At 41.2% G+C, this 25,731-nt stretch overlaps 1 protein-coding gene across 3 annotated transcripts in view; it reads right to left on the bottom strand.

Moving 5' to 3' along the window:
• Positions 1-25,731, bottom strand: part of hpse2 (heparanase 2) — a 121,046-nt gene that overhangs the window by 41,277 nt on the left and 54,038 nt on the right. For all 3 annotated transcript variants that reach the window (XR_009808070.1, XM_061910206.1, XM_061910207.1), the window contains exons 4-5: positions 13,765-13,938; positions 5,118-5,289 (exon numbers count right to left, since the gene is read on the bottom strand). Coding sequence is in view for 2 of the 3 variants with exons in the window: in XM_061910206.1 (XP_061766190.1) it covers positions 5,118-5,289; positions 13,765-13,938 (346 nt within the window). In the remaining variant the exon portion in view is untranslated. The remainder of the gene's footprint in view (positions 1-5,117; positions 5,290-13,764; positions 13,939-25,731) is intronic.

The raw sequence follows: 25,731 nt of genomic DNA on the forward strand, positions 1-25,731 counted from the left end.
GCGCACGTCTGACTTCTGGTAACATGTGTGTTCCTACTTCCACAATCAAACACAACTGTGTATTCTAATCATGGCAGACTTGGTAACTTATTTTTGGACGAATGAGGATTTACAACCTTATACTTTCCCAGAGCTAAATACGTTGCTGCTTATAGAAGCAAGCACAAAGAAAGGGTTAGACGTTGAAGCAAATGGAATTTTTGACGCTATAAATATTGAACTTGGAGCCAAGCTACTTCGACATAAATGGATTGCTTCCCCAAAATCAACAGAAAACGTCCCCGGCCAGCTGGAACAGACTAACAACTGTCCATCGAGAAAGTCGCTTTAATATTGATCTTGATACACACAGCTTGCTATGCGTGTTAGTACAACCACAGTACATACGCTGTCTGGCTAGCTCAGCTGTGTACAAACAAAACATGAAATGTGGGTTAATACTTTACAGATACTGCAATATGATTGTTCATGTTTATTAGTCAGTACAAATTGGTGTCGTGTCGCAGTGTTGTGCATTACAAACCCAAAGGCGTTTCGTGTTGTTGCCGTAGTTGGCGTTTACGGCTAATACCGTAGCACGCCAATGTGTTAATACGGTGGAAAAAGAGTACCTCAGTGTTCACTCCAACAATAACAATGCTGCTACAGTTTGAGTATTTTTCGGGTTACGGAACATAAATTAAGTATTGTTGACAGATTTTCAATGCCTTTTTAAAGTTTTTAGAGGTAGAATTGATTGCTCCCATTAGCTGCATTGTTAGCGACCGAGAATGAGCCGATTGTTATATGTTAGAAAGCGAAAAAAAACAAACTTTTGTTTTCTTATTTCTCATGATTGTGAAAAAAGAGCTGTACCTCTTTAAAGCACAAAACAGTCCCTACTGTTACATTTCTAAGCATGGACTAAAATTAAATCATAAACAAACAACATTTAATGAGAAAGGCCACCTAAAATTTTACAACTTATATCCATATTACATTAATATGGATAAAATGGGCATCAACAAAGAAGAATAACAAATAATGAAGAATGATTTGTTTAGAAAAATAAGATCTTCTAAAAAACCCTGACTTTGAAAAACTGGCGGGGGGGGGGGGGTTCATAAAGAAATACAATCATGTGTGCTCACGTACTGTATCCCTGCACTTTGTATTGATCTATATTGATATATAATGTAGATATTGTGTTTTTATGTTGATTTAATAATTAAAAAAAATAATAAAAATGTTTTTTGTTTTTTTTTCTTTTGCGGCCCGGTATTATCCGGTGGTTGGGGACCACTGATACATACAATCTTTGACTAAGTAGCTTTTATGTGGTAGGTCTTTAAAAATTAGCGCTCCTTTTGCAAATTAGAGAAATCTGTAATTTTATGCAACCAAACAAAAAATCGATTGGTTACCAAAAATATATTAGCAAACAGAAATAATGGATTGAAAACAAAACAAAAAAAGATTTGCAAACAAAAATATTCAGATTGTTTTTATTTGAGCATATATATAGTTTCAAAATGAGGTGTCACAATTTTACATTTTCTATACATGTACAAAGAAGTAAGGCCTATTTAACCGTACCCCTTTTGTCCCCTCAAGTTCAAGACATTTACCAATATTATAAATACTTGGAGTAGCGCGATCTCTCTCTCTCTCTCACTCTTTCACTCTCTCTCTCTCTGGGCTGTTTACTTGAAATTGACTGGCTTCTGTTACACTCGCACATATGTGCATGAGGCCTTCGCATAGGGGATGTATTCATGATTTTTGTTTTTTTGTAAAATGGGTGATATTTTTGTATTGTTGCTGTTCTGTTGAGTGCGGTTGTTGAGTGTTGAGGTTTGGGGGGGCCCCAAAACCCTTATGGCCCGAGGGCCCCCGCTTTAGTTAAATTTAAGTCAGTCCTGGGCGGGGCCTCCTATGAACAATATGTTGGGAGCCTTTTTATTGGTCATTCTCAAATGATGGTGTGGACCGTATGGGTGTGACTGCTGACTACTTCTGCCTTCAACACATTTGGAGGGGAAAGTACCAATGACTAGTGTTAAGACTGAAGTTGAGCCTAAATGACAACAAAAAGTATTTGTAACCAAAAACAGGATTGCAACTTAACAAAACGATTTGAAACAAAAACATTTTGATTGAAAATATTTTTGGGTGGTATATCCATTTTTTGTTGGGCCCATAAAAATACAGAAATGTATCTTCATTGTTGCAGAGATAAAGCTATATTTCTAATCTAAATGTTGTCACGCTGACAAAATAAAATTACGTTTGGTCAGCTTTCTGGAAAAGTGTCCATCCATCCATCCATCCATCATCTTCCGCTTATCCGAGGTCGGGTCGCGGGGGCAACAGCCTAAGCAGGGAAACCCAGACTTCCCTCTCCCCAGCCACTTCGTCTAGCTCTTCCCGGGGGATCCCGAGGCGTTCCCAGGCCAGCCGGGAGACATAGTCTTCCCAACGTGTCCTGGGTCTTCCCCGTGGCCTCCTACCGGTTGGACATGCCCTAAACACCTCCCTAGGGAGGCGTTCGGGTGGCATCCTGACCAGATGCCCGAACCACCTCATCTGGCTCCTCTCGATGTGAAGGAGCAGCGGCTTTACTTTGAGTTCCTCCCGGATGGCAGAGCTTCTCACCCTATCTCTAAGGGAGAGCCCCGCCACACGGCGGAGGAAACTCATTTCGGCCGCTTGTACCCGTGATCTTATCCTTTCGGTCATGACCCAAAACTCATGACCATAGGTGAGGATGGGAACGTAGATCGACCGGTAAATTGAGAGCTTTGCCTTCCGGCTCAGCTCCTTCTTCACCACAACGGATCGATACAACGTCCGCATTACTGAAGACGCCGCACCGATCCGCCTGTCGATCTCACGATCCACTCTTCCCTCACTCGTGAACAAGACTCCTAGGTACTTGAACTCCTCCACTTGGGGCAGGGTCTCCTCCCCAACCCGGAGATGGCATTCCACCCTTTTCCGGGCGAGAACCATGGACTCGGACTTGGAGGTGCTGATTCTCATTCCGGTCGCTTCACACTCGGCTGCGAACCGATCCAGCGAGAGCTGAAGATCCCGGTCAGATGAAGCCATCAGGACCACATCTGCAAAAAGCAGAGACCTAATCCTGCGGTTACCAAACCGGAACCCCTCGACGCCTTGACTGCGCCTAGAAATTCTGTCCATAAAAGTTATGAACAGAATCGGTGACAAAGGACAGCCTTGGCGGAGTCCAACCCTCACTGGAAACGTGTCCGACTTACTGCCAGCAATGCGGACCAAGCTCTGACACTGATTAATGCAAATTCAGTAGAATGTCGACCCTGAACTGTGCATTCCTCCATCACATGTGCAGTGCATTCCTCCATCACATGCACAGATAATTCCCAGCATGCTACACACTACAGCAGGACTATTAAGGCAACACTAGTATTTGAGCCCAAGGACTTCATCCAGTCAGGTGAGTTTTGATGATAACACTGTGGTAAATATATTTGATCTGTAGTATTTAAGTGGAATAAAGGTCCAACCCTCACTGGAAATGTGTTCGACTTACTGCCGGCAACGCGGACCAAGCTCTGGCACTGATCGTACAGGGAGCGGACCGCCACAATAAGACAGTCCGATACCCCATACTCTCTGAGCACTCCCCACAGGACTTCCCGAGGGACACGGTCGAATGCCTTCTCCAAGTCCAAGTGTCCCTCAAAACAATTTAGTTGAATATCCCTGGTTTACGCCATCCATTTCAGTTTGTGTATTTGCAGCCGCCTTGTGCCTGACAGAAAGCCGCTCCTATTTGGGGGTTACAGCTTGTCAGACACACTAGAATGTGTATCTCTAAACATCAGACACACAACTTTCGCTGCTCTGGGTTGTTTAGTCTTTCCAGCTCGGATATTTGGATGGTTAGCAGCTCAGTGTTTAAATCAATGTATTACTTGTGAAGAGCGCAGAACATAAGAACACCTCTCATAAAGAGTGTCAAACATACCAGAATCACCTCGTCGTTAAATGTTACACCGGTGACCTGAAGATACTCTCTTTCTCCTCTTCCCCTTCTCACCTTTATCTCCTACATCTTCCTATATCCACAGGCGTTCAGCTCTTGGTGTGCGCTTAAACTGACAGCTTTTTATTTGCAAGTGAATTTAAACTGCGAAACAAACATCTGTCGTGAATGCCCTCATTGATCTAAGTAGCTTGAACGAAGGGAGGCTTGTATCGAATCCCTCCCTCTTCCAAATAACTGTCAGAATGTGGGTGGCTGCAGAGAAGAGACAGATTCAAGCTGAGATATGCTGAGACATTAAACTGTTCCTGTGTTTATCTGCACACATGATTTTATGAGGGCTTTACCTTGCCTGTTGTGGTTTACACCGTTTATTTAACATTGATAGTTAAAGCCTAGAGGTACACAGTGTATTCCTTCCCCTGCACTTTTAAATGTCTTATTCCATCGTTATAAAGCCCTCATAAATGACTGGTCACAGCTGTAACGTCTTTCCATTCACTCAAAGAAAAACAGATTTGTTCATTGCTGCTAACAGGCAGGAACTGTTTGTCTGCTTATATGGTATTTTACTATTCAGACATTGATTATTTGGCTTAATAGTTACATAATTGAAACAGTTCCCATGTTGTTTTTATATTTTATTTATATGGAAAAGCTGACAGCATTTTGGTATATGTTTGGACTCTAAAAAGACAAAGTATAATACCCATACAACTAAGTTTGACAGGAGACTAAGAAATGAACTAGTCATTTGTTCACAGGAAAATGCACACCAAAAAACGGCAGTTAAGTGCTGAGAAGCTTGTTAGATAATCCTGAAGATTAAAATTGAAGCTGATGGAGGAAGTGGCAGGTGATACTCTGTGTCGACACATTGTAAATCATGTGACACCTCATTTACGCTGACATGATATAACTTGGGCTGGGACACAGAAACAGGTCAAGTGGAAAGCCATAAACACTGAAACTGTGCGAGCCTGTGTGTGTGTGTGTGTGTGTGTATATTAAGCGCAGTAAAGCTCTATAAATGTTGCACACTTGCCCATATTTCAAGCGGCGTAGTTAAACAAAGTGTGTCCGATTAGTGCTTTATTTGGTGACTCACCCATCCAAAAGAAGGATGGCATTCCTCCGAGGTCTTCCAGCATTTGGGCCATAAAGGTGAGCTCGGTTGTAGTAACGTACGGACTGGAGAAGGGTCCGTAGCTTTGCATAGTCCTGAACCAGTTGGGTGCTGTTGACCGTGCGGCCCACCATGCTGCGGTAGGCATTGGGCTCTAGGAGAAGAAGCAGATTTAAGTGTGTGATATTGTTTTTTCTATTCTGTTTTCCTAGACTGTATCCAGCAGCCCAAAAAAGGAGGACGATGAACAATACAAAACAGAGCAAACAGATGGCGGGTTTGTAATGACAATCATTAAAACAAAGACATCATGTGAACTGGTTGGACCCAATAGGCAGAAAACAGTGTGCACGTTTAATATTTTATATCTAACAACTCCAATGAGGAGCATTGCTTTTATAGCTCAGTGTAACACGCTTTGGGTGACTAGAAAAAAAGTGTTACATAAATCCAATCGATAATTATTATTAGTATTTATCTGTTGTTTTTATGTCGCAGTCTTGCAAGCTTTTATGAATGTTTGCTGAAGTAGCAACAACCTTCACAAAATATACCTCCATAAAAGTGCACATCTATTTTAAGTTCTCCAATCAAACATTTGTCACAGTGCCATGGAGGGAACATCATAGCAGTTGCAAGTGGAAGCTTTTTGGCCAACAACTGAGCTTTGTGTGTATAGTGCAGTTCCTGGACTTGGTTGAGGACAGGAGGTTAGGATGACATGAGGGCAAGCACTTTTTCCTCCTTAAGTGAACCAACAATTAACCCCGGTAATATGGGACAAACATTTTCAGCTGTGTCTATTAATGTGGTTATTTGTTAAACAATCACCAGATGTAACTAATATATTGTATAGCACAGTGAAAACAGCAGATAGAGGTACGTTGATTATTGCATTTGTTTCCATTTATTGTAGTAGTGCAGGAATTGACACTGTTTTTAACTCAGGTACAGTACAGGCCAAAAGTTTGGACAAACCTTCTCATTCAATGCGTTTTTCTTTATTTTCAGGACTATTTACATTCTAGATTGAAAACTATGAATGAAAACGTGGAGTTTTGTATGTGACAAAAAAAGGTGTTTTATATTCTAGTTTCTTCAAAATAGCTAACCTTTGCTCTGATTACTTTTTCGCACACTCTTGGCATTCTCTTGATGAGCTTTAAGAGGTAGTCACCTGAAATGGTTTTCACTTCACAGGTGTGCTTGAAGCTCATCGAGAGAATGCCAAGAGTGTACAAAGCCGTGATAGGAGCAAAGGGTGGCTATTTGGAAGAAACTAGAATATAAAACCTGTTTTCAGTTGTTTAACCTTTTTTTAACTCCACATGTGTTCATTCGAAGTGTTGATGCCTTCAGTGACAATCTACAATGTAAATAGTCATGAAAATAAAGAAAACGCATTGAATGAGGAGAAGCTATGTAGGTAACAATATTGTAAAAACCTATGAGACAATGAATAATGTGTTAAGTCATTAAAAGATTACAGTTGGTACAAAATGCGGCTGCTAGACTTTTGACAAGAACAAGAAAGTTTGATCACATTACGCCTGTACTGGCTCACCTGCACTGGCTTCCTGTGCACTTAAGATGTGACTTTAAGGTTTTACTACTTACCTATAAAATACTACACGGTCTAGCTCCATCCTATCTTGCCGATTGTATTGTACCATATGTCCCGGCAAGAAATCTGCGTTCAAAGGACTCCGGCTTATTAGTGATTCCCAAAGCCCAAAAAAAGTCTGCGGGCTATAGAGCGTTTTCCGTTCGGGCTCCAGTACTCTGGAATACCCTCCCGGTAACAGTTCGCAATGCCACCTCAGTAGAAGCATTTAAGTCTCACCTTAAAACTCATTTGTATACTCTAGCCTTTAAATAGACTCCCTTTTTAGACCAGTTGATCTGCCGTTTCTTTTCTTTTTCTTCTATGTCCCACTCTCCCTTGTGGAGGGGGTCCGGTCCGATCCGGTGGCCATGTACTGCTCGCCTGTGTATCGGCTGGGGACATCTCTGCGCTGCTGATCCGCCTCCGCTTGGGATGGTTTCCTGCTGGCTCCGCTGTGAACGGGACTCTCGCTGCTGTGTTGGATCCGCTTTGGACTGGACTCTCGCGACTGTGTTGGATCCATTGTGGGTTGAACTTTCACAGTATCATGTTAGACCCGCTCGACATCCATTGCTTTCCTCCTCTCCAAGGTTCTCATAGTCATTATTGTCACCGATGTCCCACTGGGTGTGAGTTTTCCTTGCCCTTATGTGGGCCTACCGAGGATGTCGTGGTGGTTTGTGCAGCCCTTTGAGACACTAGTGATTTAGGGCTATATAAGTAAACATTGATTGATTGATTGATTAAGTCATATTCGGAAAGAAAAATATACACTTTAATCCGGCTACAGGAATTGGTCTTTATGTCGACTATCACATTGTGAAATATACATGCATACAACTCTCTAAATAATTTGACTAAATAATGTTTCGTTGATACATTTTTTTTAAAGCCCAAAAACTCAATACGAAGTAGCCAGAACATGAATTTAAGTAATAATACAATCTGTCATTAATCACTTAAATATGATGATAAATGTGTCATGTTTTCCTTTAGTTCAGAGTGTGAAGTAGAGGTTACAGTACATCGGATTTGATTATAATCTGGGTGATACGAATCATAATAATACGTCATTATTACTGTGATTATAATATTGTTAGTGCATCTCCTGGGAGTTAAGTTTACCCCGTCTTTAAACACGAGCGACGCCTCTGTAACTTTGAACGCAGCAGTTATGGATAATGATATAAATAAATAAATGATAAATGGGTTGTACTTGTATAGCGCTTTTCTACCTTCAAGGTACTCAAAGCGCTTTGACATTACTTCCACATTTACCCATTCACACACACATTCACACACTGATGGAGGGAGCTGCCATGCAAGGCGCCAAACAGCACCCATCAGGAGCAAGGGTGAAGTGTCTTGCTCAGGACACAACGGATGTGACGAGGTTGGTACTAGGTGGGATTTGAACCAGGGACCCTCGGGTTGCGCACGGCCACTCTCCCACTGCGCCACGCCGTATGCAAAACAATTAACCTTCTCTTATGCTGCCACAATTAGATGTATTTTATGTTTATCTTTTTTTTGTCGCCTCATCTTTGTTTCAAAATGCTGCTGCTGTGACTGTTTAAAGGAGAGCTTCGATGACGTTATGGGTGACTTTTGGAGAGAAGAATTCGAAGCGAAGTTTTCCGCTGTATATAGTCTTAGATCAGGGGCGCTCACACTTTTTCTGCAGGTGAGCTACTTTTCAATTGACCAAGTCGAGGAGATCTACCTCATTCCTGTTTATAATTTATATGTATTTATTAATGAAAGAGACATTTTTGTTAACAAGTTAATGGTGTTTAATGATAATACAAGCATGTTTAACACACACAGATTCCTTTCTTTCATGAAGACAAGAATATAAGTTGGTGTAATACCTGATTCTGATGACTTGCATTGATTGGAATTAGACAGTGGTGCTGATAACGTCCGCATTTTCAAATGGAGGAAAAAAAAAGTCCTCCTTTCTGTCCAATACCACATGAAAGTGGTTGGATTTGGCCTCTCATTTGTCCAACTTGCATACTCCTTTTTAAACACTTTGTTATGAGAGTAGCATATGTGTGTGTGGCCCTTTAATGTCTGGCAGCAGGTGAGTGACGTCAGTGACTGTGCGGGTGGGCAAGCAAGTGAGAAAGCGGTCGCTGAGGGCGGGGGAGAAATACATTGGCATCAAACTCCGTAGCTTGCTAGCTTGTGCACGCTAGCTTTCTGAGACTCTTATTTTGTTAGCACAGGCAGGATGAAACAGGTCTTTTATGGTGAAGACAGGAACTGTGCTGTCGGTCTTTAGAGTTTTGACAGTAGGTACGGAGTCTCTAGAAATAAAATGTGTTTCTCTGCGTCCGCCCTGTTAGTGATTTTTTTCTTAAATATGAGCTCGCAGCAGCCAGCGTCATCTCACAAGATCCTCGGGTGCCGAGAATGTCAAACAACTGACGAAAGTGAAGTCTTGGTATGATTGATGATTGCTCATTTTTATGTCTATTTTTTAATGCCTGGCTTGAGATCGACTGACACACCCTCCGAGATCGACCAGTCCATCGCGATCGACGTAAGGGGCACCCCTGTCTTAGATATTCTGAATTTGATTTAAGCAATCTTATTATTGAACCCTCCCATCTATATTAATTTCATTTCAACAATTATGTTTTTCTTTTGTATTTTCATAATTTATATGTATAATATGGGAGCAAAAATATCTAAAAACTTTGCAAAAGCTGAGGGGGCCCCTGTGCTTGGGACCCCTCTAAAACACCCCCATTTAACTGTACCCATACTCTCACCCCTATGTCAGGGACTTACTTAGGTACATCATTGTATTTAGTACATTATTTGTATCATTAACTATTAATTCAGGAGGAACAGTGTGGTTTTCGTACTGGTCGTGGAACTGTGGACCAGCTCTATACTCTCGGCAGGGTTCTTGAGGGTGCATGGGAGTTTGCCCAACCAGTCTACATGTGCTTTGTGGACTTGGAGAAGGCATTCGACCGTGTCCCTCGGGAAGTCCTGTGGGGAGTGCTCAGAGAGTATGGGGTATCGGACTGTCTTATTATGGCAGTCCGCTCCCTGTATGATCAGTGTCAGAGCTTGGTCCGCATTGCTGGCAGTAAGTCGGACACATTTCCAGTGAGGGTTGGACTCCGCCAAGGCTGTCCTTTGTCACCGATTCTATTCATAACTTTTATGGACAGAATTTCTAGGCGCAGTCAAGGCATTGAGGGGTTCCGGTTTGGTGGCTGCGGGATTAGGTCTCTGCTTTTTGCAGACGATGTGGTCCTGTTGGCTTCATCTGGCCGGGATCTTCAGCTCTCACTGGATCGGTTCGCAGCCGAGTGTGAAGCGGCCGGAATGAGAATCAGCACCTCCAAATCAGAGTCTATGGTTCTCTCCCGGAAAAGGGTGGAGTGCCATCTCCGGGTTGGGGAGGAGACCCTGCCCCAAGTGGAGGAGTTCAAGTACCTAGGAGTCTTGTTCACGAGTGGGGGAAGAGTGGATCGTGAGATCGACAGGCGGATCGGTGCGGCGTCTTCAGTAATGCGGACGTTGTACCGATCTGTTGTGGTGAAGAAGGAGCTGAGCCGGAAGGCAAAGCTCTCAATTTACCGGTCGATCTACGTTCCCATCCTCACCTATGGTCATGAGCTTTGGGTCATGACCGAAAGGATAAGATCACGGGTACAAGCGGCCGAAATGAGTTTCCTCCGCCGGGTGGCGGGGCTCTCCCTTAGAGATAGGGTGAGAAGCTCTGCCATCCGGGAGGAACTCAAAGTAAAGCCGCTGCTCCTTCACATCGAGAGGAGCCAGATGAGGTGGTTCGGGCATCTGGTCAGGATGCCACCCGAACGCCTCCCGAGGGAGGTGTTTAGGGCACGTCCAACCGGTAGGAGGCCACGGGGAAGACCCAGGACACGTTGGGAAGACTACGTCTCCCGGCTGGCCTGGGAACGCCTCGGGATCCCCCGGGAAGAGCAAAACGAAGTGGCTGGGGAGAGGGAAGTCTGGGCTTCCCTGCTTAGGCTGCTGCCCCCGCGACCCGACCTCGGATAAGCGGAAGAAGATGGATGGATGGATGGAAATTAAGAAAACCTACACATTTTTTGATTATAAAATATTTTATAAAAATGGATTCGGATAAAAATGGATAAAAGTCTTCCAAAGGTTCCCTACTAGAGATATTTTTGGTGATGAATCCTTGGTACTCTGCATTTGAGCAAATTAAAGTCCAGCACGATAAATGAGAAAATACGGCACATTTGCTGTAGGGCTGGGCGAAATATCGATACACTCGATATATTGCGGGTTTGTCTTTGTGCGATATAGAAAATGACTATATCGTGATATTCAAGTATACATTCTCACACAGTTGCTTTTGGCTGCGGGCATTAAACTGCATGCGTTCCTTCCTCTTTCTTGTCACTCCTTCTCACAGACACTTAAAACACACGCACCTTCTTACATACGTCACGCGTGAAACGTCACAAGCCCTTCCCAAACAGAGAGGTAGCGGCATGGGTAACATTAGCTGTGATGCTAACGGTGTGTTGCGAGTAGTAATACGAGAGAGAGAGAAGGTGCAAATCTGGTAACAAATTAAGGAAAAATTAATTCCCAAGAAAAACATCGTCTGGTGGTGGTTTGGCTTCAAGCGGGAACATGTTGGGACATTTATACGGCAAAAGCGTTGCTACCAAAAGTAGCAGCACTGCGAATTTGTAGCATCATTTGAAAAGTCCCCCGCTAGAGAATGAAGAATGCCTGAAACTTCATGTTCACATCACCGTTTGGTGCCACACTCACAAAATGCCGAAGTAACTATTTCCACATCAACACCATAGGACATGGGTGTCCAAAGTGCGGCCCGGGGGCCATTTGGGGCCCGCAGGTAATTTTTTAACGGCCCCACGGCACATTTTAAAAATACGATTGAAAACATTTTTAAACGTAAAAAGTGATATAAAGGAGCAAACGGGTGAAATGTAACATGAAAATGTTGCAATGTTTACTCTAATAAAACAGAGCTGCCATGCAGGCTGTTTCTTTCTTTAAAAAATAATAATGAATCAAAATCAATGTCATTATGAATTATTGACCTATTCAAAGCTCCCATTATGTCGCGTTAAATTTTCCACTTTGAGATATTTTCTGGGGAAAATGTTGCATATTTTGTGTTTGCCGTATAAAAAACTGAGCTGTTTATTTAGAGAAGGGCCTACAATGAACAAACAAAAAACATAAACAACAATAATGGACGGATAGATCTGAAGATGATCTTGAGATTATTGTGTTAAAAGTAAACAGTAAAAAAATGTATAATTAATTTTTTAACACTTTAATGAGTAGCACCCTTTTGGATCCCCAATAATTTTAGTGTGATTTTTTTCTAATGGTCATTGCTCAAAAAATAATAATGGTGTTCAATGGTGTTATGAGTTAGACCTTTTTAATGCTCCAATTATTAAATTATATATATAATTATTATATATAATATAAAACATTATTGTGTGAAAATATTGCATATTTTGTGACAAAAAGAGCATTCAACTTAAATCTTTGAAATCATTATATTGACAGATTGACCCAATGTGTATCTAATGATTTAAAACTTGAATAATAATAAAAATAATAATACTAAATAATGACACATTTTTGATATTTTTTTGACCAAAACCCTTTGGAGTCCCTGGGATCAAGCCTGAGTGGAGGCTGAAATGTATATTTTTTACACATACATTGCCTTCCATGTGTGTGTGTGTGTGTGTGTATATATATATATATATGTGTGTGTGTGTGTGTATGTATGTAGCTATGTATGTGTGTGTGTGTGTATGTGTGTGGGGTTCACGGTGGAAGAGGGGTTAGTGCGTCTGCCTCACAATACGAAGGTCCTGCAGTCCTGGGTTCAAATCCAGGCTCGGGATCTTTCTGTGTGGAGTTTGCATGTTCTCCCCGTGAATGCGTGGGTTCCCTCCGGGTACTCCGGCTTCCTCCCACTTCCAAAGACATGCACCTGGGGATAGGTTGATTGGCAACACTAAATATCGGCCCTAGTGTGTGAATGTGAGTGTGAATGTTGTCTGTCTATCTGTGTTGGCCCTGCGATGAGGTGGCGACTTGTCCAGGGTGTACCCCGCCTTCCGCCTGATTGTAGCTGAGATAGGCGCCAGCGCCCCCCGCGACTCCAAAAGGGAATAAGCGGTAGAAAATGGATGGATGGGCATTGCCTTCCGCCCGATTGTAGCTGACATAGGCGCCAGCGCCCCCCGCGACCCCGAAAGGGAATAAGCGGTAGAAAATGGATGGATGGATGGATGTATTGTTTTTTAAAATAAAAAATATCAAAATGGCCCCCGCTTTCTTTGATTTTTCAGTGTGCAGCACTCAGTGGATAAAGTTTGGACACCCCTGCCATAGGACATATGCTATTTGATATGCAGCTCATTTTTATGTGACGCTTATTGAAATATCTTGTGTGACATCATGCAGAAAAGTGCACTTTATCTGTTTTAAACTATTGTAGTGGCGTTCTGTACAAAAAGTGCACTTTAATTTAGTGTTGTTTTGATATGTCATCTTAGTGACATCGTGCACTTTATAGCTTGTTTTAAAATCTCTCTGACAATCTTGCAATTTCTGTTTTGCAATGACATGAATGTTTGTGCCACTGCTTAATAACAGTTTAATAAATACAGTTTTGGTCAACTGACTCAGTTGTGATTTCTCTGTCTGCATGAAAGTTTAAAATGAGCATATATTAATGCAGTATGAAGAAGAAGATTTTAATGTAGACACATAGAATCATCATACTTCTGTGATTATAGGCATCAAGTGTTCATTCAAGGTTAAGGCAAAATATCGAGATATATATCGTGTATCGCGATATGGCCTAAAAATATCGAGATATTAAAAAAAGGCTATATCGCCCAGCCCTAGTTTACTGTATAAACGAGTAAAGAAAACCAAGGCACAATAAAACTGAGGCGTTGATTGACAAAGTATACATTTAGTAACCAATGTTGCACTAACCGTTGCCCAACTCCCAGGAGATGTTGTATTTCTTGCCAGCGCTGTACTTGAGGAGGCTCAGCGTGGAAGAGGTGTTCCAGGAGTTGTCAGGATTTCTTTGCAACGCGTTGAGGCCCAGAATCAGGTGCAGACCAGCACAGTCGGCAAAGTTGTACAATTTGTCTAAAGACCTGGCTGGGAGAAACCCACAAAGCAGTTGTAACTTTGATTCTTTTTTTTTTGCATCCATTGAAATCAGAAGAACAAGTACAGCATGCACTTTATTTTGATCATTTGAAAGACATTTGGGATGTATCCCCCAGTTTTTGTTGTGGTATTGAAATAATTTTCCGAGTATTGATAAATTCAAATGACAAGCAAAAGTATTTTCCCAAACAAATTCCATTGAGTTCCAAGAAGTAATATTTTACTCTGTTTATGTGCATTGGTTTCCAACAGTAAGGATGAGGGTTTTATACCAGAGGCTGGCAGCGTAATCTGATTGTTTAAGTGCAACAACGGGCAACCCCTGGACATTTCAGACTCTTGTTTTGAAATGTGATCTGCTTAAGTTATTACAATAATATAAATATTACCTTGACTTTTGACCCTCTCTCTTGACTGGTGTGTTTCCTATTACATTTTGCCTTCAACTGAGAATTCCACACCAGCTGAGCTTGCCAAATTGTGCAATGAAGACAAAAGCAGTGCAGAAAATGCCTGCCAGAGATCTTTTCTTCTGCTACGGTTGTGTGAATATTCTGCAGAGAGAATGTTTTATATTAACGTACCGGTATATAAACATAATAAAATTCTCATATATTATGTCATATTAGCACTGTGTAATATGTTGAATGTACTGCATTGACCATAAAATGTGGCTCTTAAAAAATACTCCTGTCATAGAAACATTCTCTTAACTTAATGACTAACGTGGAGATGACCGTAGTGCTGCAGAGCCGTCTTACTATTCATATTTTCTGTAAAAATGACAAGTTGAGCTAGCTAGATAGCAACTACAGTATGTAACGTTTTTTTTCTCGAATAAGTGAGGAACAAAAAAGAAAGAAAAAGCAAAGCATGAACACATTTGCTATGGTATTAAGAGAGGTACAGTCGTGGTCAAAAGTTTTCATACACTTGTAAAGAACATGTCATGGCTGTCTGGAGTTTTCAATCATTTCTACAACTCTTATTTTTTTTGTGATAGAGTGATTGGAGCACATACTTAACATCACATGGACACAGATAAGACCTTCTGGAGGAAAGTTCTGTGGTCAAATCATACAAAAATTAAGCTGTTTGGCCACAAAACCCAGCAATATGTTTGGAGGAGAAAAGACGAGGCCTTTAATCCCAGGAACACCAATTCCCACCGTCAAGCATGGTGGTGGTGGTATTATGCTCTGGGCCTGTTTTCCTGACAATGGAACTGATGTTTTACTGAGAGTAAATGGGACAATGACAAAGGAGGATTACCTCAAAATTCTTCAGGACAACCTAAAATCATCAGCCCGGAGGTTGGGTCTTGGCCACGGTTGAGTGTTCCAACAGGACCATGACCCCAAACACACGTCAAAAGTGGTAAAGGAATGGCTAAGTCAGGCTAGAATTAAGGTTTTGGAATGGCCTTCCCAAAGTCCTGACATAAACGGGTGGACAATGCTGAAGAAACAAGTCCATGTCAGGAAAACAACACATTTAGCTGAACTGCACCAATTTTGTCTAGAGGAGTGGTCTAAATATCAACCAGAAACTTGCCAGAAGCTTGTGGATGGCTACCAAAAGCGCCTTATTGCAGTGAAACTTGCCAAAGGATATGTAACCAAATTAACATTCCTGTATGTATACTTTTGACACAGTAGATTTGGTCACATTTTCAGTAGACCCATAATAAACTCATAAAAGAACCAAACTTCATGAATGTTTTTGGAGACCAACAAGTATGTGAACCAATCAGTCTATCACAAAAAAATAAGAGTTGGAAAAATTATTAGAAACTCAAAACAACCGTGATATTATGTCCTTCACAAGTGTATGTAAACTTTTGACCACGACTGTATACAGTACATTCAAGTTGGACTAAGTACGACATCACTGAAGGCCGAGGTATTATATTCAAAGCCCACCATTGATCAAAAGTACGGACGGCGTGGCGCAGTGGGAGAGTGGCCGTGCGCAACCCGAGGGTCACTGGTTCAAATCCCACCTAGAACCAACCTCGTCACGTCCGTTGTGTCCTGAGCAAGACACTTCACCCTTGCTCCTGATGGGTGCTGGTTGGCGCCTTGCATGGCAGCTCCCTCCATCAGTGTGTGAATGTGTGTGTGAATGGGTAAATGTGGAAGTAGTGTCAAAGCGCTTTGAGTACCTTGAAGGTAGAAAAGCGCTATACAAGTACAACCCATTTATCATTTATTTAAGTAACATTAAGCAGCTAGATCAGTCATAGGAATAATGCGTAGGTATAATTTAAGGAGGTATTTAATCCTTAATTTTATCACTCATGGGAGTTTTAGTGCTTTGAATCTGTGAAATTGTGATGCCATTTTCATGTTTCAACAGGATGTTTAAAATTGACATACATCGACGAGTAAATGGGACAAACAATAACTTGATTCCCTGGGAACAAGCTATCTTTTTAATGGACGTTAATCCTTGGTTAGGCTGCTACTGAGCATTTTCTATAGTTTCTGTTTTGGCTGAGCACACAAACATCAGTTGCTAGCCTGAAGACAGGAGATAGTGTTACTGGCCAGTGAAGTGGAGCTCTCATTTGTGGCCTGCCAAGAGCAAAGCATAATTTGCTTTCTTCAGACAAAACAATGCTGGACCACTCCACCCTCACTTGGGGCCAACATGAAAGTGCTCCATTGCAGACACTACAAAAGCCCTCAGGCTAAGAAAATATCATCTCAGTCAAACATAAGTCATGACAAGACGCTGTGAAGAAGTTGTGAATCTGAGCTTATACACATTTGTGTATGTGAGTTACTTAGCTGACTAAACCGACAAGTAGATATATGGTAAACCTTAAGTGGACTGCTAGCGTCACTCATCAAGGCGGGAACAATACAAACACAAGTACTTAATCTAGCGGATATAAAACTGCCACTATTTTAATGATGGAACGACACACAATTACATCCAATGTCATAAATCATTAGCCACTTTGAAATCTGTGTCAACACTATTTTGCACATTCCTATCACACAATGAGCGGCTGTTTGAGACGTTGTGATGTTCTCGCTTTGTCATGAACCTACTCAACAATTGGTGCGAGCCTGAAAAAGAAAGTCAAACCCAAAATGACATCCGTGCGTGTGTACGCGTGGTAGGGCTTTGTGTGCGGCTGAGAGTGGGGTCTGGATTGTGTCAGACTGTCTATCTGATAGAAAGGCCAGTCGTGTGAACCAGAGAATCCAGCCACAGCAGTCAGTGTTACGGCTCAGTGCCACCCACATGAACGGAATTAAATTACATCTAATATTACTGTGTTGCTGCACATTAAATAATACTTGACATAACAAATGCAGTGGGACCCAATGAAAATATTCCGAATTGCATTTGATAACCTGCTGTAATCGCTTTATAGTTCATCCAAATATTAGAAAATACTCTGGACTGTTATATACCGAAATTTACTTATTTGAAGACGGAGACGGTATTAGCTTTCACTGTTATGCTGATGACACCCAACTCTACATGCCCCTAAAGCTGACCAACACGCCGGATTGTAGTCAGCTGGAGGCGTGCCTTAATGAAATTAAACAATGGATGTCCGCTAACTTTTTGCAACTCAACGCCAAAAAAACGGAAATGCTGATTATTGGTCCTGCTAGACACCGACCTCTATTTAATGATACAACTCTAACATTTGACAACCAAACAATTAAACAAGGCGACACGGCAAAGAATCTGGGTATTATCTTCGACCCAACTCTCTCCTCTGAGTCACACATTAAAAGCGTTACTAAAATGGCCTTCTTTCATCTCCGTAATATCGCAAAAATTCGCTACATTTTGTCCACTAATGACGCTGAGATCATTATCCATGCGTTTGTTATGCCTCGTCTCGATTACTGTAACGTATTATTTTCGGGTCTCCCCATGTCTAGCATTAAAAGATTACAGTTGGTACAAAATGCGGCCGCTAGACTTTTGACAAGAACAAGAAAGTTTGATCACATTACACCTGTACTGGCTCACCTGCACTGGCTTCCTGTGCACTTAAGATGTGACTTTAAGGTTTTACTACTTACGTATAAAATTCTACACGGTCTAACTCCAGCCTATCTTGCCGATTGTATTGTACCATATGTCCCAGCAAGAAATCTGCGTTCAAAGGACTCCGGCTTATTAGTGATTCCCAAAGCCCAAAAAAAGTCTGTGGGCTATAGAGCGTTTTCATTTCGGGCTCCAGTACTCTGGAATGCCCTCCCGGTAAAAGTTCGAGATGCCACCTGCTGTGTTGGATCCGCTTCGGACTGGACTCTTGCGACTGTGTTGGATCCATTATGGATTGAACTTTCACAGTATCATGTTAGACCCGCTCGACATCCATTGCTTTCCTCCTCTCCAAGGTTCTCATAGTCATCATTGTCACCGACGTCCCACTGGGTGTGAGTTTTCCTTGCCCATACGTGGGCCTACCGAGGATGTCGTGGTGGTTTGTGCAGCCCTTTGAGACACTAGTGATTTAGGGCTATATAAGTAAACATTGATTGATTGATTGATTGATTGAGATAAAAAAGTACTACTTGTGGATAATTAACTAGATAAAAACAGCAAACAGAAAGTGATCACAGTAGTCTTATGTCTGGCATTAGCATTGTTTCCCCACCAACATGTCCCATTGCAAAAATATTATGATGACGGTCTAACAGTAATACGGCTCTAGAGACTGTTTATGACCACCAAAAGAAAAAGACAAAAATGTGGTATCTCTTCTTTACTTTTGAAAGAAGATCCTAAATGATCGCTTTTGAAATTGTGAGTTTTTATGAAGGAAAAATCTCCTTCCTCATGAACATGATTCTACCGCTGACCAGCCCCTAGATTATTTGAGTCAACTCTGTGAATTGCTTGGATTTAAAATGAATGCACGTTCAGCTCATTGAATATGAATACTACGCACCATTTATCCTTTCTCGAAGAAAAATGCCCTACGCTTGCGTTGTTTTAGGCTGTTGTGAACTGTTTAAACCATGAAAAGGACTAATGCTTCTTCAGAGTTTCTTGGGAGGTAGTCAAAAAGGGCGGAAGAGTGTAAAACTTTACAAAACGACGACGTCAAAAGTGGCAAAGAACGCACAAGTTTGCAGTGATCACTTTGTTAAAGGTTTGTTTGATATACTTTTAACATTTCCCATTTAAGTATTATCTCGATATTAATTGTATTTCTTAAGACATTTTTGCTACAAGTGTTTCGAAAAGCAACAACTTGCCGTGTGAAATAAAAGAAAACAAAGGCGAGCAAAACCTAAAAGAGTTAAGCTTATGCTAAAGGCAGCAATCACAAATGAAGCTTTCAGAACATACACAATGTTGACATCTAAAGTTATATTTTGATAAAATCAGGGAAAAAATGTGTACTCGTAAAGGACGTGTGCAACAGCAAGGACAGGCAACAAACATGGCAGTAGGCACAAAGTTAAATCATGAAATACAACTTTATCCGAGCAAAAACAATGCATAATTATCGGTTAAGAGTCTTTTTACCAATTTCCTTGACACAACCACACAAAAAACAGTTGCAGACCCGGTAACAGTTCGAGATGCCACCTCAGTAGAAGCATTTAAGTCTCACCTTAAAACTCATTTGTATACTCTAGCCTTTAAATAGACTCCCTTTTTAGACCAGTTGATCTGCCGTTTCTTTTCTTTTTCTTCTATGTCCCACTCTCCCTTGTGGAGGGGGTCCGGTCCGATCCGGTGGCCATGTACTGCTTGCCTGTGTATCGGCTGGGGACATCTCTGCGCTGCTGATCCGCCTCCGCTTGTCCTGTTCACCGCTGTGAACAGGACTCTCGCTGCTGTGTTGGATCCGCTTTGGACTGGACTCTCGCGACTGTGTTGGATCCATTGTGGATTGAACTCTCACAGTATCATGATTGAACTCTCACAGTATCATGTTAGACCCGCTCGACATCCATTGCTTTCCTCCTCTCTAAGGTTCTCATAGTCATCATTGTCACCGACGTCCCACTGGGTCATTATTGTCACCGACGTCCCACTGGGTGTGAGTTTTCCTTGCCCTTATGTGGGCCTACCGAGGATGTCGTGGTGGTTTGTGCAGCCCTTTGAGACATTAGTGATTTAGGGCTATATAAGTAAACATTGATTGATTGATTGAGACTGCCATGCTTTTCCACGTTTTCATCTGTGTTGTTGTGTAAAATGGTGTCTGGAGCACACGATAGTTCCTATTGTTCGGGAACTCCACCAATAATTTCTCTTTTTTGAAAGAAGTACAGAGGTCTATCATATTGCATTGTTGTATTTTTTGTTCCTATTTGCTCTTTACGGGAAGATATTGGCTCCTTGTGTACTCTGTGCATGCTGCTTGCTGTTCAACAGCCATCTTAGCTTGGTTGACCACCACTGGTTTTCACTTCCGGGTAAAAAAAATCACTTGTCGGAATACAAGCTATACACACTGCATGTCACAAAAGACAATCAGTCAGCTATGAACATGGTAGCTGTTAGTCATATTATTTCTTCAGCTAATGGGCTAGCTAATTTGGCATGGTAGCCTGTTAATCAATCAATCGTTTACTTATATAGCCCTAAATCATGAGTTTCTCAAAGGGCTGCACAAGCCACAACGGCATCCTCGGCTCAAATCCCACATCAGGGAGAGACAAAACTCATGACTGCAATGTCACTGTGACTTGAACTGCTAAGATGGAGTCACCCAAACACAAACAAAGCTCATTAGCATTAAAACTATAGCCAACCATGAGGACTGACAAAAATGGTTTCAAGTTCAATGTGTTCTTTTGATTGAGGGTACACTGACAAGCTGACTTCTGGCTCGCTTTAAAAGCCCAATCAGACAGGAATGCTCCCAAACTGGGCAAGAAGGGGGACACATCTGCTTGGAATAGAGACTTTTAAAGGCCTACTGAAATGAGATTTTCTTATTTAAACGGGGATAGCAGGTCCATTCTATGTGTCATACTTGATCATTTCGCGATATTGCCATATTTTTGCTGAAAGGATTTAGTAGAGAACATCGACGATAAAGTTTGCAACTTTCGGTCGCTAATAAAAAAGCCTTTGTTACGTCTGTTCGGCATTGTGATGCCGGGTTCGATTCCCTCGAGGATGCGTCGAAATTGAACACAGCAAAGGTAAGATAAACAGATTTATTTAAATAACAAAAAGAGCTATAAAACAAAAATACTAGAGCTAGTAGAATAAAACAAACAAAGGACGCTAGCATAAAAGCTAGGAATAGAAATAGACAAACTAAATCTGGCTCGAAGGCACAAAAAAACAGAAAAACAAATCTTCAGCGTGAGAGCTGGAATAATACAAGGGCATAGCGTGAAAACTAGCGTAAATAAACATAGGAATGATCAGAGGAAAGTAGTTGCGTGTAAGCAAACCAGAAATGCAGACGTACCGTTGTGTGAAAACAAACTTGGATCCCAGACTGAACAACAAAAGATGCAGGCTTATATGAGGTAGGTGATTAGTGAGGACAGGTGTGCAGGGCCGTGAGAAAAAGGTGAAACTGATAAGCTACCATGGTGACCGACTTAAACAGGAAATAATAGGATCAGATGGAGAGTGAAAATAAAAATGGAACAACAAACAATAATATGTGGCGGATCCAAAAAGCGGATCTCAACAGCCTTGCCTTTACTGGAAGTAGCAGACGATGTGCACGTGACGTCACGGGTTGTAGGGCTCCTCACATAGTTTATAATCATAGCATCCAGCAACAAGAGCTATTCAGACCTAGAAAGCGATGATTTCCCCATTAATTTGAGCGAGGGTGAAAGATTCGTGGATGAGGAAAGTTAGAGTGAAGCACAAAAAAAAAAAAGAAAGAAAAGAAAAGGTTACTGGTTGGGGTAAGGTAAGGTAAGGGTTGTTTATTTTTTTAGTAACCAGCAAGCACAGTACAGTTAGTAGAACAACTGTGTTTTTGTTATTGTGTATTTGATAGGTATATAATAAAATAAATATATATATAGCTAGAATTCACCGAAAGTCAATTATTTCATACAAATATATATATATATATATATATATATATATATATATATATATATATATATATATATGAAATATGTATGAAATACTCGAGTTGGTGAATTATACGCCACCCCTCTTAACCATGCCCCCCGCCCCAACCATGCCCCCAACCACGCCTCCGCCACCCCCACCCCCCCCGACCACGCCCCCCCCCCCCCCCCCCCCCCACACTACCGAAATCGGAGGTCTCAAGGTTGGCAAGTATGCAGTAGCGGTAGGTGTAGCTTAGCTATTTTTAGACCCATGTAACGACGTTGCGTCCATTAAGGCTACAAACTACAAAGAGAGAAAGTGGACTGAAAATCCATCGATTTTTACACTTGTTCCTCCCAGGGAACCAGGGGGGAGATAAAAATAAATGCAGAGAAACTCCATTAGGATTTGTTGCTTTATGTATGAGAAAATCTCTGATGATTGTTTTTTTTACATATGATGAGTCACGATTGGCCAATCAGAGGCAAAATAGGGTGCGTCATGACATTTTAAAACCAGAAAGCAAAATTAAAACACATTGCCCATAATGGTGGCAGAAACCACATTTTGCAAGGGTCTTATTTAAATACATATGGTTCTTCCATGGTGCATCAATCAGCCATTTACAGGTACTTTTATTTATTTTATATTCTGTTTAACATTTTATAAATGTTCTGCTTTGTCCTGGCGAACTTGATAGTGCAGTTTTGTGGTGACGGGAAAGTGTCAATAGAGATGACCCCATGTTGCTTAGTTAATACTGGTACAAAAGTTACATGGGATTTCAGTCCTGGCACAAATATATTTTCTCTTTCATTGATTTAAGTTCATGTAAAGATGGAGTTGGTTAGTATCCGTTTTGTGAGAAAAATGTTTTGCAACTTTCCTTTGACCAGGTCATTGTAGCTTTGCCACTGGGGTTTCTATTGAGACAGTAGTTTAACCTGTGCCGAAAAGCCCCATTCAGATGAAGAGTATATATTTAATTTTTTTTTTTTAATAATATCAATTCACAGACTTCAATTTTTTACTTTGTTTCCAGTGTTTTCTTTCTCATTTTGTACATGTTAAAATGTTAAAAATCCAGAGAGAGGTCATGTTTCCAGTTTGTGTGTATTTTATAAACAATAAAAAAAATGACGTTTTTTCTCTGCCTATTTACTTGGTGAAATATTGTACATGAAGTTAAGACATACAAAAACCAAAACCAGTGAAGTTGTTAGTTGTGTAAATCGTAAATAAAAACGGAATACAATAATTTGCAAATCCTTTAGACAAGATATTTAATGTTCAAACTGTGAAACGTTTTGTTTTGCAAATATTACTGCAACATGCCTGATACGTCTTTAAAAGAAGCTGGCACAAGTGTCAAAAAAGACAGAGAAAGTTCCATCCATCCATTTTCTACCGCTTATTCCCTTTTTGGGGTCGCGGGGGGCGCTGGCGCCTATCTCAGCTACAATCGGGCGGAAGGCGGGGTACACCCTGGACAAGTACAGAGAAAGTTGAAGAATGCTAATCAAACACTTATTTGGAACATCCCACAGGTGAACAGGCTAATTGGGAACAGGTGGGTGCCATGATTGGGTATAAAAACAGCTTCCACGAAATGCTCAGTCATTCACAAACAAGGATGCGGCGAGGGTCAACACTTTGTGAACAAATGCATGAGCAAATTGTCCAACAGTTTAAGAAAAATATTTCTCAACCAATTATTAAAAGGAATTTAGGGATTTAACCATCTACAGTCCGTAATACCATCAAAAGGTTCAGAGAATCTGGAGAACTGACTGCGCGTAAGCAATTATATTATAGACCTTCGATCCCTCAGGCAGTACTGCATCCAAAAGTGACGTCAATCTGTAAAGGCTATCACCACATGGGTTCAGGAACACTTCAGAAAACCACTGCCAGTAACTACAGTTTGTCGTTACATCTGTAAGTGCAAGTTAAAACTCTACTATGCAAAGATTCCATGAAATGCTCAGTCATTCACAAACAAGGATGGGGCGAGGGTCACCACTTTGTGAACAAATGCATGAGCAAATTGTCCAATAGTTTAAGAACAATATTTCTCAACAAATTATTACAAGGAAATTAGGGATTTCACCATCTACAGTCCGTAATACCATCAAAAGGTTCAGAGAATCTGGAGAAATGACTGCACGTAAGCGATTATATTACAGACCTTCGAACCCTCAGGCAGTACTGCATCAAAAAGTGATGTCAGTCTGTAATGGCTATCAGCACATGGGCTCAGGAACACTTCAGAAAACTACTGTCAGTAACTACAGTTTGTCGCTACATCTGTAAGTGCAAGTTAAAACTCTACTATGCAAAACCAAAGCCATTCATCAACAACACCCAGAGAAGCTGCCGGCATCGCTGGGCCCAAGCTCATCTAAAATGGACTGAGGCAAAGTGGAAAATTGTTCTGTGGTCTGACGAGTCCACATTTCAAATTGTTTTTGGAAACTGTGGACTTTGTGTCTTCCGGAACAAAGAGGAAAAGAACCATTCAGATTGTTATATGCGCAAAATTCAAAAGCCAGCATCCGTGATGGCATGGGGTTGTAGTGCCCGAGGCATGGGTAACTTACACATCTGTGAAGGAACCATTAAAGTAAGGTAAATACAAGTTTTGGAGCAACATATGAGACCCCAACTGTTGAACAACTTAAGCTGTATATCAGGAAAAAATGGGAAATAATTCCACCTAAAAGCTTCAAAAATTGGTCTCCTCAGTTCCCAAACGTTTACTGAGTGTTGTTAAAAAGAAAGTTCACGTAACACAGTGGTAAAAATGCCCCTGTGCCAACTGTTTTGCAATGTGTTGCTGCCATTAAAATCTAACTTAATGATTTGCAAAAAAAAAAATTTTTTTCAGTTCGAATGTTAAATATCTTGTCTTTGCAGTCTATTCAATTGAATATAAGTTGAAAAGGATTTGCTAATCATTGTATTCTGTTTTTATTTACAGATTACACAACGTGCCAACTTCACTGGTTTTGTATTAATGTATACACACGTATGTAGTGTTGATGTAGCAAGATACTTTTGCCGAGGAGCTTGTAGTGTAGCTTGCTACAATTCTGTAAGGAAAGCTTCACCTGTAGCGTAACTACATTTAATCAAGAGTAACTACTTGCTTAGCTTACCACAATTTCCAAGTAGCTCGCCCATCACTGTGTACTAATCTAAGTTTATTTGAAAGGTGCAAGCCCAGTGATGATGTGGCGACTTGTCCAGGGTGTATGCCGCCTTCCGCCCGAATGCAGCTGAGATAGGCTCCAGCCCCCCCGCTCCCCAAAAGGAACGAGCGGTACAAAATGGATGGATAGATGGATGGATGAAAGGTGCAACAGAACAGAGAAAGCCCAATGGCAACTTATTTAACTGCACATCAAAAGTAAAAATGTGAAATAATCAAGAGAGACAGATTTAGACATCCAATATCCAAAAGTCAAACATTTTTCATCAGTATTAGCAGTCAATCCTGTATAAATATACAGCAACAGCAATCCAATGTGGTCATTCATTCATTCATTCAATCTACTATGTTCAAAGACTGACTAATTTACTGTTACAACCGCTGCACCAAAAGCTATTAGATGCAGTCCATCAGAGGATGTATTGCCGTATCATTATGACGTTCACTTGACAGTGTGTGTCAAGAGAAACGTGGAGGACTAAATGTGGTTCCAATATACTTCCATATGACTACACAAGCAAATTGCTCAGGACACA

Source organism: Nerophis ophidion, linkage group LG09 (assembly GCF_033978795.1).
Source record: "Nerophis ophidion isolate RoL-2023_Sa linkage group LG09, RoL_Noph_v1.0, whole genome shotgun sequence".
Taxonomy (NCBI): domain Eukaryota; kingdom Metazoa; phylum Chordata; class Actinopteri; order Syngnathiformes; family Syngnathidae; genus Nerophis; species Nerophis ophidion.